Source organism: Gopherus evgoodei, chromosome 10, assembly GCF_007399415.2.
Source record: "Gopherus evgoodei ecotype Sinaloan lineage chromosome 10, rGopEvg1_v1.p, whole genome shotgun sequence".
In the NCBI taxonomy this organism is placed as follows: domain Eukaryota; kingdom Metazoa; phylum Chordata; order Testudines; family Testudinidae; genus Gopherus; species Gopherus evgoodei.
In genome coordinates this window covers 58,875,295-58,890,817 of record NC_044331.1, presented here as the reverse complement: position 1 = coordinate 58,890,817, position 15,523 = coordinate 58,875,295, and the positions used below count along the sequence as shown (strand labels likewise).

Here is a 15,523-nt window from a genome sequence, read left to right as displayed (position 1 = left end):
CCCATCCTGGCTAATAGCCATTAATGGACTTAACCTCCATGCATTTATCTGTTTCCTAAAGACTGGATCCCTGGGGTCCCTCACAAACTGGAGATGGTTACTGTGGGTTTGTCTTTAGTATAGCTTATGTACATACTCCACGAACTGAGCATTTGAGCTTGTTCCAGAATCTGGGATGAGCCTATGCTGTGAAAACTGAAATGCTCAAAATAGCACATGTATGTGAATGGACACAGGGTGCTAAAATTAAATTAACCCAGGGGATCTCAAACTGGGGGTCAGGATGCCTCAGGAGGTCACAAGGTTATTACTGGGGGTTGCGAGCTGTCAGGCTCCACCTCAAACCCCGCTTTGCCTCCAGCATTTATAATAGTGTTAAATATATAAAAAAAGTGTTTTTAATTTATAAGAGGGAGGTTGCACTCAGAGGTTTGCTATATGAAAGAGGTCACCAGTATAAAAGTTTGAGAACCACTGAATTAACTCCTTTGAAGTCTCAGGGAATGCAGAGGAGGGGGGCAGGTCTCCCTTGGTAGGGTTGGGAAGGATATTGCTCTTCTCACGTGATCCCTCCCCCAGTGGCTAAATTTTAAATGAAGCTATCCTCCCCTGACATGAATCTCCCTATGGCACTGAAATTAAACATAGACTATAATTTAGCATTTGAGAAGTGAAAGAGATGGTAGCCCTAATGGAAAAGCTAACAGCTTGGCTCTTCTGCAAGCCTCAAACTGCTGAATGAGCTTTAGGGTAGGGAAGGTTGTGCCTCCCAAACAGCCTGGACCTGCCTCCTATCCGACCCCCACCCACTTCCTGCCCACCGACTGCCCGCCCACCTCAGAATCCCTGACCCATCCTGCTCCTTGTCCCCTCACCATCCCCCAGAGACCCCACCCCCAACCACCACCCTGGGACCCCACCCCTGCTCCTTGTCCCCTGACTGCCTCGACCCCTATCCACCCCCCCCCGCTGAGTCCTGACAGACCCCCAGAATGCCCACGATCCAACTCCCCCATTCCCTGTCCCCTGAACGCCCCTCAACCTCTGCCCGCTCCATATCCCCAGGACTCCCTGCCCCTTAGCCAACTCCCCCAGCCCCGGCCCCTTACCCCCCAGCTCCCTCCTCTCACGGAGCCTCAGCGCATCCAGCAGCCTCCTTCAACAGCTGCAGCATGGCTCTGGCGGGGCCCCTGAGCTCTTCCCTGCTCAGAGCCGCGTGGTAAGGGGGCGGGGCTGCGAGCTCTGGGTCAAGCGGAGAGAGCTCAGTCCCCGCTGGAGCTCAAAGCCCTGCCCCCTTACCAAGCGGCTCTGAGCGGGCTGGAGCTCAGGGACCCCACCAGAGCCATGCTGCAGCTGTTGAAGGAGGCTGCTGGATGCGCTGAGGCTCCGGGAGAGGGGCAGAGGCGGGGTCAGACTGGGGAGGGAGCCTCAGCCATTCTCGTGGGGGCCCCTGCGGAGCCCCGGGCAAATTGCCCCCCCCCACGCACCCTGGGCGGCCCTGAATTTGAGTGAGTGTCACGGAGGGATTGCTAGGCCAAACCTGAATGGTGCACCAGGCCACAACACCTGGAATGGGGAGGCAGGCCAGAAACTGTCACAGCAGGGTGAATGCAGGGTGGGTTCACTCTCCAACTGCTCCCGCAATCTGCTGGGGTCTCCTGTCTGCATCGAGCTGGGAAAAGTTAATGTTTGGCTATGCCAGGGCCCAGAGATGGGTTAATCCAGCCCTGGATGTGACAACCCATCTAGAACCTTCCTGCAACACACTCATGGGTTGAAATCTACTGTTTGGGAAACTCTGCCCTACACTGCTGTCTCAAAAAACCTCATACTGGAGCAGGAAGGACCATCTCTAGGGCTGAGTGGGTAGCTCAATAGTCACATTGGGCTCATTATTAATTTAAATCATGTTTATAGTGCCATAAACTTACATAATCATGCAGAATTATAGAGTGGAATTATAGCCCTGAAAACCATGGTTCAGTAAGGGACAGGGAAGAGATTACAGAGCAGAGCATTACTGGAAGGAGAATAATGTTTACAAGAGTGCTGGGGGGAGAGGAGTGAGAAGCAGGTCTTACTATACCTATATGAAAGGTATAGAATGCTCTCCTGATAATGGTGTTAAGTATCAGGAAGTAGCCATGTTAGTCTATCCACAGAAACAACAAGGAGTCTGGTGGCATCTTAAAGACTAATAGATTTATTTGGGCATAAGCTTTCGTGGGTGAAGAAGTGAGGTTTTTTACCCACGAAAGCTTATGCCCAAATAAATCTGTTAGTCTTTAAGGTGCTACCAGATTCCTTGTTATTCTCCTGATAATGGTTTCTGGCCTGCAGGAAGCAGGGCCATGGTATCCCTCCACCTCTCAGCTTTGATCCGATCACTTTTCTTGGGATGGTTCCTACTGCTGACAGGAGAAAGAGTCTCCCTTTTTCCTCCTCAGGATTACATAGCTAGACTGCAAGTGACCTGAGAATGGAGACAGGGAGAGGAACAATTTATGTCCTCTCTGCATGACTTCTTATAAAGTAAATACACTTTCCCTGCCTTGGATATGTCAACCACTCCTTGGTCTATTTGCTGAGACCACTGATAAACTTATACAGGCTATTAAACAGCTGACAAAAGGTCTGCGACTACCAACTCAATTCATATAAGCTACCAAACAACTGGAAGATGGTAACACTTTATGTTCAGTATAATCACTAGTGAAAAAAATACGTAACTGTAACCATCGGTTTCATAAGTCTTAATAATAAAGCTATGCCAAACATCTTGTAAGTAGAGATAGTTTGGCAAATTCTGACTGGTATCACAAATGACAAAAATAAAATAAAAATCTCTCCCCTCTGGCCAGTCCAGCTTTAAGGACTTTTGCCACAAACAAATTATATCTTTTGAAACTAAAATGCAGGCACTGCAACACAGAAGAAAGCTGACGGTCAATCTATCACTGTGGGTTAGTGAGACACATTTGTTCTAACTGTTGCATGCATACACAATAAATGTAGATAAAACCTAGAGGGAAATACCATACCAAAACCTGTCTGCAGTGTTGTAGCCATGTTGGTACCAAAAACTAGCAAATAGCTTATCTGCAGAGTAACTCTGTTTTTCTTTTCTTCCTCCCACATTTTGAATTGGGAATTCATGGTATAGCCATGGTATAAGACCATTTTCCTAGAATATGCAGGGAGCACTATGGAAGAGCAGGTGGCAAAGATACAGTTATATGGTGAGAGTGCAGGATAGATAGGAGAATGAATGCTTGGAATGATCAAATAGATAAATGCCAATCCCCAGAACACAAGCTATCGGGAAAGCACGAGAGTGTGCACGGAAGAGTGTGGCCAGCCCACAAAAAACATCTATATTTCTCCCCGAGCTGCCAAACCTTCGTAGTTCCAATATTGTAATAGACAGCAATTGTGCTTCCCCTAAGACAAGCATACAGTTAAACCCAGCTTCCTAGCTAAGTCCTATCCCAGACACACTGAACTGCCTACCACTAACAAGTCATCTACATCCACACCATTTTCTCTTTCCTGTTTTTCTCCCCAGAACATGGTTTTGAAAGTGGTAAGATTCCTGTCCAATGGAGAGCTCCAAAAATATTGTAAATTTCAGCATCCTAATTACTCACCCAGACTGAACCTGACTCCTGTTACATTTCAAGCAGGACTTTTATAGCACAGAAAGAACCATGGTAAGGTATCAGCAAGTTCCACATTGTACCATTTAAAAATGATACCCAGAACGGCAAAGCCAAATTACTGTCCATGAGTTAAGAAACTATACATTATTTCCATGAGTTACAGAACTGCCTAACTCTCAAGTGAAAGAACTACTTATTAGTTATGCATGGTCATGCCTCATAAGCACTATGTTTATTTCTAGTTAGCACATTTTAATTTTAAAGTAGGTGCAATACTCTGTGATTTATAAGACAGATATGTAAGAATCAACCATATAATTTTACTTTTACATCTACCGGTTTAATAAAGGTATAGGATGCAAAATGCAAGTGTATGAGGAGGGTGCATTTATTTTCTGATGAGATAACATAATAGTCATCAGCTCAGTTAGGGGAGTATACAGTAGATTAGCCCTTACAAAACTGGCTCTTTTACAATTATTTCAAGGATCTGGGAAAGTTTCCAAGACTGGTGATGGTTTCCGAGGAACTGAGGGGCACAGGGCAGGACTTTTCCCTGGAGTATCAACCTACCTCATCTCCCTACTGTCAGGAACTCTCCAGAATCCAAATAATTTGTCTCCCTATTGTCAGCTTCAAACCTTAATACTGGACAATCAGTGGGCAAAGTGGATGTTAGTGTTAAACAGAGAGTCAATGGAGAACTATAGCAGTGACAAAACATGAAGAAAACTATGGCAGGAATGGAAAAGAAAAAGGAACTCGAGTACGGAGACAACTGAGGAAATTTAGGAATCTGAGAAGGCATAACTGTTTGGCAAGGGTGAGATCAACAGCTGGGAACATAAGAACAGCCATACTAGGTCAGACCAAAGGTCCATCTAGATCAGTATCCTGTCTTCCGACAGTGGCCAATGCCAGGTGCTCCTGAGGGAATGAACAGAACAGGTAATCATCAAGTGATCCAACCCCCGTTGCCTATTCCCAGCTTCTGGAAAGCAGAGGCTAGAGACAGCATCCCTGCCCAGCCTGGCTAATAGCTGTTGATGGACCTATCCTCCATGAACGTATCTAATTCTTTTTTGAACCCTGCTATAATCTTGGCCTTCACAACATTCTCTGGTAAAGAGTTCCACAAGTTGACTGTGCATTGTGTGAAGAAATACTTCCTTTTGTTTAGAAGGAATTGGGTTAAGTGTTGGGGTGAGGAAGAAGAAACTGCTGATGAGTATATTAATCCACAATGTTCAAAGAGTTCTCGACTATTGTTGATAGCAAGCAAATTTCCTTGTGTACTTCTGTCTGTGGCCTGATACTTTACCTCCAGCCAAGTTTTTCATGAGTCCCACTTTCCTTGTAACAGAGATTCTGGTATTTGTCAACTTATTTTTCACATGAGGTGGAAACTGGTAAAAAAAAAAATTCTGAGGAAAACCCATTCAACCTTTTTGAGAGACCATTTAAAAATGGATGCGGAGAGACTGAGGCCCTGTATACATTAAGGAAATTATCAATGGTCCAACTACATCAATCAAATTACACTAGTGCAAACCTCTAAGGGAATAAAGTGGGGATTTCCCCAGTGCAGTTTACTTCTGTGAAACACGTACATATTAAGGGGGTTCTGTGGTGTAGCCATCTAGATGGATACAAATTTCCCTCATGTAGTCAGGGCCACTGTTTTCTTGCAACCAAGAACAACAGAAATGCCAATCAGAAGTAATTGCTTCCTTCTGAGGATAGATGAATGTAAAAGTTTACAGACAGATAGGGCTTGTCTATACAAGGATGAAAGGTGTATTTTAAAAATGTGTTACCACATTTTAACTAATACATTTAAAGCCCCTAACGTAGACAAGGCAAATTGTATGTGAACATATATTACCTGGTAGCAGTGAACCCTAAAATCGCCATTAGGGTTCACCTCAGCCACCTAAGAAGTCAACAGACAAAAAGGGAGATGCAGCTTTAATGAAAGTCCATGAAACAATAAGCTTGGAAGGTGGATGAAATCTCTAGCTGCCCACACAATCGTGTCTAACTTTCATATTGGAGATCAAGAGACCTCTGAAGCACAACTGCTTGCTAGCAGCCCAGAAAACAATTCTGATTTATTCCCGAACAAGAGACTCTTCCTTTCTATGCAGAATTTTTTTTAGTGAAGACTAGACATTATTACACTTGGAAATTCAATTCTCTGCTGCTGAGTGATTGTACTAGGTAAACTATATTACAGCAGTCATATGTAGCAACCATTATAGTTATGTCTGAAAGTCACTTTCAAATGTAAATTTCCTGTTAGCATGCACTCTGAAACATGCTCATTCAGGATAATATTTTTAATGCTCAGTCTGAGTTTAAAGTGATTGGTGTGTGTTTGTGTTTCTAAAGAATGAGCAAAATGTGTTCACTTATTACTAACTTATGCAAATATGAAAAATATATTTTCCAGCTTAAAAACTTAATTTAAAAAAGTGTTTCCAATCCAAAATTATTGCAGCATGCTTTTTTATATTATTCTAGGTTATTATATCAAACTAAGGTCAGAGGTATATTAGAAATAATAGTTAATAGGTAGATAAATATAGCTGGATATATTCCTGTATATTATATATGTATGTATGTATAGTGCAGACTGCTCAGATTTAAGTATATTTACTTCCACTTAAAAAAAAAAAAAGTACATATTCCCACCTTGTTTTCTGAGCAGATAACATCAAACTTGGCATGTAAATAGCCCTTGCTAAGGTTGAAAACAAAATAGCTTTAAAATTGAAACTAAGTAAATCCATGTCAGCGGACTTCCCTGCCACTAGTATAGACTTCTAAGCATGCTCACAAACTGTCAATTTAGGACACAATGAAAGAACATGTGTAGTAGGTAATATTGTGGAGCTGTAAATCAGAGGGGTTGTGAATTCACTTCCTCTTGAAGAAATTAAATATATTAATTTTAAAAAAAATATTTTGATGCCAGAGCTGGCTCAGTAGAGAGCGGGATTGCTCTCATGCCAGGAGCTCAGAGTGGGAATCACGTCTGCTTCCCAACTAGGTAGGGACTGTGATGCTAGCTCTGACAACTAGTTTAGTATTTCCTACTATGTAAATAGATTCAGTATGAAAAATATAAAAAATAAGGAAAGTTTTAAAATGTGTAGTTGAGCTTACAGAGCAGAAAGTGTCCTTTAAGTTGTAAGCTACACAGGTAGATACAGGGTACATCTGTACCTATAGTTACTTTAAGATAATAGAGTTCCAAACATTTTAAATATCAGCTGTTGGGTTTTGTACAGTTGATGCCTATTACAATGGCTAGAACTTCAGACTCCTCTCAAGAGCCAGGGTTAGTAACAGCCAGTATTCACTCCTACACTGTATAAGGCTCACTCTCAAAATCTTGTTTTAACGAATCTTATCTGCTCTCATTTATAAGAAAAAAAATCTTTAGCTGTGAAGAAAATCTCAAAAATCAAGATAGGATATTTTTCTAAAAGATCTGCTCTAGGAATGATTTTGAGGAAGTTCTATGGCCTCTGTTATACAGGAAGTCAGACAAGATGATCATAAGGGCCTTGTCTGGGCTTGGAATCTGTGAAGAAAAAAAGAACTGAGGGATACAAAAAAATGTATACAGTTAGTTTGCAGTGAGCCTGGAACAATAGTTCTGAGAGATGTGAACTATCTCAATGTATTTCAGTGTGGTAGTAACTAGAACTGGGCAGGAAACAAGATTTTGGGGGGAAATATCATCCTAATTTTAGATGAAAAATGAAAATCTCCAAAATTTTGTGAACCAAACATTTAAAAAATATTTTGATTCTGGTCAATTGAAATATTTCATTTAGATAATTTTTAAATAATGTGTTTTGATTTCTATTATTTAGAAAACCCTATTTGATCCTAAGTAACATAAATTTCAAAATGAAAAATAATTTTGTACTGGAAAATCAGAATTTTTTCATTTCAAAAACTTTGAAAGAAAACATTTTGACAGTTTTGAATTTTTGTCAAAACATTTTTAAGTCAAGAAATTTGCTGAAACAAATCTTTGAGTGAGAAATTTCACATCTGATTAATTGGCATTTTTGATGCCATAGTTCACCAAAAAAATTCTCATGCAGCTCTAATGGCAACTCAAACGTTATTGAAACTACTTTAAATGTCAAAATTTCAATTATTTCATTCCCTTCTTAATAAAGGAAAAGAAGGCTCTCAGATCTAAACCATTTACGGTAACATCTCATTTTAGTGCCACATAATGGTGGCATTTTGGAGATACCACTACTTTTTCCCCACCAATCAAGAAAGAGCCACACTGAAGAAGCCAAGCAGAGCCCATCAGCATATTCAGTATTCACGGAGGGGGAGCCATGCTCAAAAAGCTCTGTAGAGCAAACCAAAATGCACAATCACATTTTAAACATCAGCAGCACAATCTTCATTTCAGTGAGAGAATTTTGACAACCTAGGTGAGTGGGTGGAACTTTGTTTTTGGCTAGAGCTAGGAATAGTCCCACTACCTTTTTCTCCCCCTGAATCCGACTCCAATATTGTGTTTCGGGGAAGGACAGATGCCTGGCTGCCAGAGGCGGTAATGTGGGATGTGTGGTGCTTTGGGTCCCATTAAAGCGTTTCCTAATGGATGTTTATGTTGGTGTTTTCTGTCCATGAGTTTCCCATTCTTGGTCTTTTCCTTTCTGTAATTGCGTTGTTGTAATTCTTAGGTTTACAGGATGCAATGTGCTAGTTTTTGCAAGGGAACTACTTATGGTAGGTCTACACTGTAGCTGGAAATGAGCCTCTGAGCCCAGGTAAACAACTCACACTACCTCAGCTCAAGCTCACAAGCTAAAAATAGCAGTGTGGATATTGTGGTTCAGGCAGCAGCTTAGACCCTCAAGTCAACCCAACATACTGGGTTTGAGCTCAGCTGGCTAGTCTGAGCCTCTGCTGGAGTCACAACATCTATACTACTATTTTTACCATGCTAACTTGAGCTAGCTAGTCTCACTACCAGCTGCAATGTAGGAATATCCATAAGGGTCAGGGAATAAAGTGCAGAGATTCTGAAGCAGCCTGTCTTTAATGGATGGGGGGACATGAACTCTTGGCATATTATGCAGAAGCAGCTAGGTCTGGTAGCCATTATGGACTTGTGTACCTGGGTGGGACCAATATGGCCCATATTTGTCACCATGGGGAAGAGAGGCTAAAGCCATTCCAATCCCAACAGTGATTTATCCTGCAAGGACTACCTTCACTCAGCTGCTTGCTGTTGGGTTGGTATCAACAAACATAGTTGCAGCCAATCTTAGCAAAAATCCTTCAGTCGTTTTCCATTAGATGCATGGCGATTTCTTTTTGCTGCACAAACCACCCCAGGAAACAATTTAATAAATGCCTTCTTAAAAATAACCTAATTCTGTGGCAGATTACTTAAAAAAAAAAAAAGACAAACTCACTATTACTGCCCTATTTCTTTGTTGGTAGATGTGGAGGAAGTATCAGGCAGCCAGTCCCTGGCATCTCCAGAGCTTGTAGTTCAGGGGCTGACTGACTGCAGGTGCTTAGGAACCCGTCTAGTAAATGGCCTGCATTTTTGCCTGGCAGGACACAATGTTTAATGAGAACTGTGTCCAACCAGTCACAAATACAAGCCACTTACCAGAGAGAAAGAGTGGCTAGCGTGGGCTCTACAAGAGATGGGGCATGTCCACTATGGCCTGTTTTATGGCATACTCTTCTGGTCTGGGAGGCTGGGACCCACCCAACCTACCACTGCTTCAACTGCCAGATTCTACAAATTCTAGGATTCCTCTGATAGAATCAAGTCTTAAAGTAAGTGATGTATTTTAATGATTTTGTGCAACAATCAAATCATCTGTTTCAATACCTGCAGGGGCTAAAAGAGGCTGTGAAGTTCCCCTCATCCTCCCCAAAATTATATCTTAGTTCTTAAAAGTTTAGCTTTCCTAATTAGTTGAGTGCAGTTTATTAAGTCATCATTTAATGTGGATTTCAGTGTGTTGTTTATTTTGCATCTTGGTTTTTAGTAAATGTAGGCAAAGAGCTGTAACTAAGAAAATATGAAACAAAACTGAATTTTTATGTGCAATAAACAAATAAACAAAATAAACACACACACCCTCTAGCTATCCCAAGATAACTTTCTGTGGGAGAATCTGAATTTGAAAAAAAAAGAAAAAGTTTACTTCATCCAACCTCCTTAATAACCAGATGTTTGCAATCATGAAAAATACACTTTTAGCTGTAAATTTCTCTGTTCTGCAGCATTCAGTCTCTAAGAGAATTTACATAACAACATGTGACATATAAAATGCTTAAAGCCACCAACCATGACAGTACAAATTACAGTCATTTTTCAATACTCTGTGCAAGGTGCACCACTTCAGGCAGTTGGATTGGTTGCATGCTGTGTTGGTTTCTGTAGTGAGACAAGACCAGCATGCACTGCACTCACGAACAGTTCATAGCCTTTGGGGATGTATTGTAACAGGTAAAAGAGACTGATCCACTTACCCGCCATAGGCTGGAATTGGAGGAGGGGGGGCTGCTGCACGAAACGTGTTGTACACTGTGCGACCTCGACCTCTTAGATGTGCACCTCTGTAAGCAGCAGCTGCAGTTGCAGCAGGGTAAGGGAAGCCTGGCACTATGGGAAACACAAAAGAAACATAAAGAACTCCAGTCATGCTGATCCTTCCAATTTAAAACAAGATAACATAGTGAAAACGTAGCACACAGTTTGTGTGTATTCAAGCTTGTCTGTAACTGGGAGGGTAGGAGAAACAAACCAAGCAAATTGCTACTCTTTCACAAAAGGCCAGATTTTCTTACAGAAAAATCTTTTCAAGCAAACAGGAGGCAGCCAACTGGGTATTTAGTTTAGGGAAAAAATTACTGGAGCTGGCTGTAGCTCCCTTAGGGGAACCTCACTTAGAAGAAGGAAGTTGATTTATGGTAGCCCACACTATTAGAGGAAATTAATCCCTTGAGGGGAGACTTCCAGAGGGAGTAAAACTACCCTGCTTAAACTAAAGCTTCTAGTAACAAAAATGATAGTTAAACTATTGTGATTGCATATGACTTTTACTGGACAATTCAATCATTATCAGTGTCTGAACTGAGTAACTTGGGCGAAAAAGGGGGATCAGAAGGGTACAGCATCCTTTCAGGGAGATCTCAGGTGTCTTTTTCTGGGGACACAGTTTGATTATACAGGTACCTGCCATTTTCTACAATTTAGTGCATTTAAAGGCCAAAGTTGTATTATTCAGAATATCTCAGGCCTTGTCTACACTACAGGGGAAATTCAATCTTAAGCTATACAATTTGAGTTATGTGAATAGCATAACTCAAATCAACGTAGCTTCGATCAATTTACCGTGGGGTCCACACTATGTGATGTCGAGAAGAGATGTTCTCCCGTCGACTCCCCCTATTCTTTTCAGCCGGGTGGAGTACAGGAGTCAATGGGAGAGCGATTGGTGGGCGATTTAGCGGGTCTTCACTAAACCCGCTAAATTGACCGACGATGCATCAATTGCTGCTCATCGATCCCCTGGTAAGTGTAGACAAGCCCTAAATGAGCTAATATAACACTCATCCCTTACAGTGATGGGTTCAGCTACATAGGTCAGGAGCAAGAGAATCTCTCAGTTATGTTCTGCTTAAATTTCCACATTGATTGTAATTCCATGTAAGGCTTTAAAATATTTCCATCAGAATTAAACTGTGACAAGCCAAAGTGTAAGTATTTTGGAGACATGGTAAAACTCTATAACTCTACTCTGCTTAAAACTTTTTAAATACAAATGAAAAACGTATGACACGTTCTGCTTTACTTTCTCTTCAAGTTTGTAGACCCATGTGTTGCATTCTTCCTGTGATAGGCATTGCTGGCAAATGTTAGAACAGGTACGTTTTGAACAGAAAACCTATCAATGAGAGATAAGGAACTAAATTCAGGTCTGGTGTAACTCAAATTGCTTCAACAGTGTTACACCAGGGCTCAATGTGTCTCAGTGTGTAAATAAGGAAAGTGATTAAAACAGATATTACCCAGTAAACCCCAATAAAAGCAAATGAATATCATTGTACATAACATGCTTACTATTTTAAAGTTGAAAGATGAATGGGCTTGACTCCAGATATGTCTTTCATCAATTTTAGTATTAAGTTTTAACAGAAACACTGAATTTGAAATAAAGAAAATGAAAAATTCACGATGTGCAAAAGCAACTGGCTGCCTATATGAGGGAAAATACTGTAATTATGGTGACCTGTCCATTATCACCTTGCTATAGCTTTACATGATCCCTCTCAGCGACAAGCAGGTTTTACAGTAATTCTGCTAGGATTTAGATGTTGAGATACAACATGAAACAGTGCTATGGCAATATAGTGAAGGGAGAATATTCTTTTAAAAATGCAAATCTGGTATTCAGTTTTATACTTTTTCTGCTATAATAAAAAAAATCTGTCAAAATGAGCAGGAAATATTTACAGGTCTTAATATACTGCTGCTCATTTTGCAGCAGAGTGCACATAAGAAGCCTTTAAAAAAAAGGAAATAAAAAGACTTGTAATGTGTTGCAAGAATTTTTCCCCTGGAACAAATGAAAGCACATTTTATGCCCCTGGAATTCCACTAATTATCAGAAGCACCTTTGTATACACATCCGTCAGTTAGAGTCATGGTTTCATTGCTCTAAACTAGCAAATATTTATTTTTATTTTTATTTATTTATTTATTTTAGAATCCCTTTAAAGTCCCTAATATAAGACTTGACTACAGTAGGTACACATGAAATAGCAAATCGCAGATGGCCAGATCCTGAGCTTGTCAACTGAAGGCTCAATTGTCCCTTGTAGGCCAATGCTGTAGTAAAAGGAAGCGCACTGCCTCATGGGGTTGCCTCCAAGACACACAGATGCAGTGAAGAATCGTTTATAGCCCTCCCTGCCTCCAATGTGCATCCACATCCCATCCACCTCTCAGTTTTTTAATCAGGAGAACCTATACTATCTTCAGTTAGAAGTTGCATACAGTGGAATTTTAAACAGTGTTCTAATGTGTTAATTAACTGCTGTAAATTCTAGTGTGGACAGGATATAAACACATTCACAGTCATGTTTTCTACCAACATCTCACTGGCATTAACAGCATGACTCTCACAAATTAAACAAGCCTGGGAATAAACAATCTGTGTTCTGTCTACACTAGAATTTACTACTGTATTAGTTAACGGGTTAACTAAATAAAAAATTCCAGGATTGACAAGATTTTTGCTCAAGCAAGGACTAAGTTAAAAGTAAGAGAAGACTTCAGGCTCTGGCCAAGCCAAGTATTACTATATTTTAAATACTGTGAAACCTAAATGGTGACCCAAGGAATCAGAAAAGATCAGTACCTCATAGTGGTTCATTTTTAACTACTTTAAAGAAAATGGTACTGGGAATTTTTGGGACACCTAAAAATGGATTCTTAAACCAAGAGGATGTCTAGAGTAGGCGCAGGTCTCACCGTATATTCGTGCGTAATTGACAATTGATAAAATTTGACAACACAAACAGTCAGGGCTAAGTTCTGCCCATGGCATTGCAGTAATGGTTCTAAACTTGATGGGAGCCACACATGTATATGAGATGATTAAAAAAAAAACAAAAAAAAAAACAACTGGAGGTCAAACAAACCCAGGCTAAGCTTGAGGTAGTTATTGTTGAGCACTGCTATTAAAAAAAACAGTTGATATGATAACACTAACCTGCTCGGATGCTATGAATTCTTCATGTAAAATGTTCCATTCTATATTTAGTAAACTCTACCTATCGTCGGCATTTATGTAATTTACCTTATGTAAGTTTTCACTTTGTAAAATACTGCACAATTTTTTCCCCTGTAAAATATGCATTTTGCAATTCATTCACCACTTCCTCTACACATGTGTACAACGTGGGCCTTTGTTCTGATTTTTAGAACAGCTGAACTGTGATTTGTAGACAATGGTATTCAAGGTTGCTGACAGTTAGAATAATCATTTAGGTCATCAATAATCATTTACTTGCTTAAAGACTTACAACAAATTACACTAGTGCAGTCTCCACGCCAAACCCAGGTCATAAACCATATTGAAAGGGTTCAGGGATACCTGTGGTTGCCAGACAACACAAAGTTTCTTTTCAGTATCCTCACCCAGCTTTAGGAGACAGCTTAAGCATGGGCCTAATAAAGTCATTTGTATCAAAGGAAGGGCACTAGTAATTTGAGCTGGGCAAATTTTTTTCAGTGAAAAAAAAAAGAAAAAAATTAATTTTGGTTCACAACAAAACAAGTTTGTTTTTTGAATTTTCAGTTTGACTACGGAAATGAAAAATCAATTATTCACTCTCCTCTATCTGTAATCTCAACTAACAATGAACCCAGTACCAACGAGCCAAAATTTATGCACCACGAGGGGCAAAGATTTAACTCGCAATTTGCAGAACTAAACTCCCTTAGCACCTCAGTATGCCAACCTGGCTGAAACTCAACCAGTGAAGGTGCTATGATGAAGAGGTATCAGAGGGTAGCCGTGTTAGTCTGGATCTGTAAAAGCAGCAAAGAATCCTGTGGCACCTTATAGACTAACAGACGTTTTGGAGCATGAGCTTTCGTGAGTGAATACCCACTTCCTCAGATGCATGATATGCATCTGAGGAAGTGGGTATTCACTCACGAAAGCTCATGCTCCAAAACGTCTGTTAGTCTATAAGGTGCCACAGGATTCTTTGCTGCTTTATGATGAAGAGGGTCAGTTGTGTCTGAATCTCACAGCGAGTAACATCTGTATCGGCTTTTGAGCCGAGGCAGCTCATATTCAGCAGAACGTTTTGACTGACTAGATTTCTCTGATGCTGTGATGGGGGAAAGGAAGCTTTCCTCCACCACAGCCATGGCAAAGAAGATGATATGACTTAAACCAGACCGTTTCTAAAATTTGAATACAACCAACTATCAAGACAAAGAAACAGTTCCATTAGCTCATCTAATAGTTACTGATTATTCTCTACTTAGAGCTAACTTGCTACTTTGATAGTCACATATGAATGCATTCTAAAAGAAGTTAGTTCCCAAATTTCCACATTACACAGAAATTTAGCTTCACCGGCTAAATTGATACTTCCTAACACCTAAAACAGAAGAAATGAAAGGCCTGACTCTGAAAGTATTTATGTTGGCCTAGAGAGAAAATATATAAATAATTCACTGCCATAGTTTAAAAAGAAAAAAAATCATAGGTACAATGTATTGGGAAAAATCCCTTTTGCAGCTTATTGCCATAGCTATTTAACATGATCAAAGTGAAAAAGCTGGTATCATTGCAATGAAAATTGAATTTAGCCTATTAACTATAATGGGCTATATTATGTCTTTCCAGATGATCATGGTACAATCAACCTTAAAATACATACCTACAATGTGTCTTGTAGACAGTGGAGGGTGAGGAAACAAACCATCACAACTATTTGAAGTTGTTTCTTATATTCATAAAACCCTTCAAATGTGTTCTGCTACAAAAATTCACCACAGGTCTCTTACATAAGAAGTAGATTGCATATTGTGCCTATTGACCTAAGGCGATTCATGCTGATGTATGTGTACAGCTTAAGTGAACCAATCATATGTAGAAACCAAATATGGGCATGAGGACAAAGAGAAGAATTTAACCATTGAGTTTGCAGCTGACATTAAATGAAACCCGAATTTCTCCCAAAAGATATATCATACGTACTGTTCTTAAGCATTTCTCTATTAAATGAACTTCCCAATTGTTTGATATGGTATCCAGACTCTAAACCTC

General features: G+C 40.3%; 1 protein-coding gene across 12 annotated transcripts in view; it reads right to left on the bottom strand.

Annotated features, from left to right (window-relative positions):
• The window catches only part of RBFOX1 (RNA binding fox-1 homolog 1), a 2,538,143-nt gene that overhangs the window by 68,877 nt on the left and 2,453,743 nt on the right, over positions 1–15,523 (bottom strand). For all 12 annotated transcript variants that reach the window (XM_030577473.1, XM_030577470.1, XM_030577474.1 and 9 more), the window contains one exon: positions 10,200–10,332. In XM_030577473.1, the coding sequence (XP_030433333.1) occupies positions 10,200–10,332 (133 nt within the window). The remainder of the gene's footprint in view (positions 1–10,199; positions 10,333–15,523) is intronic.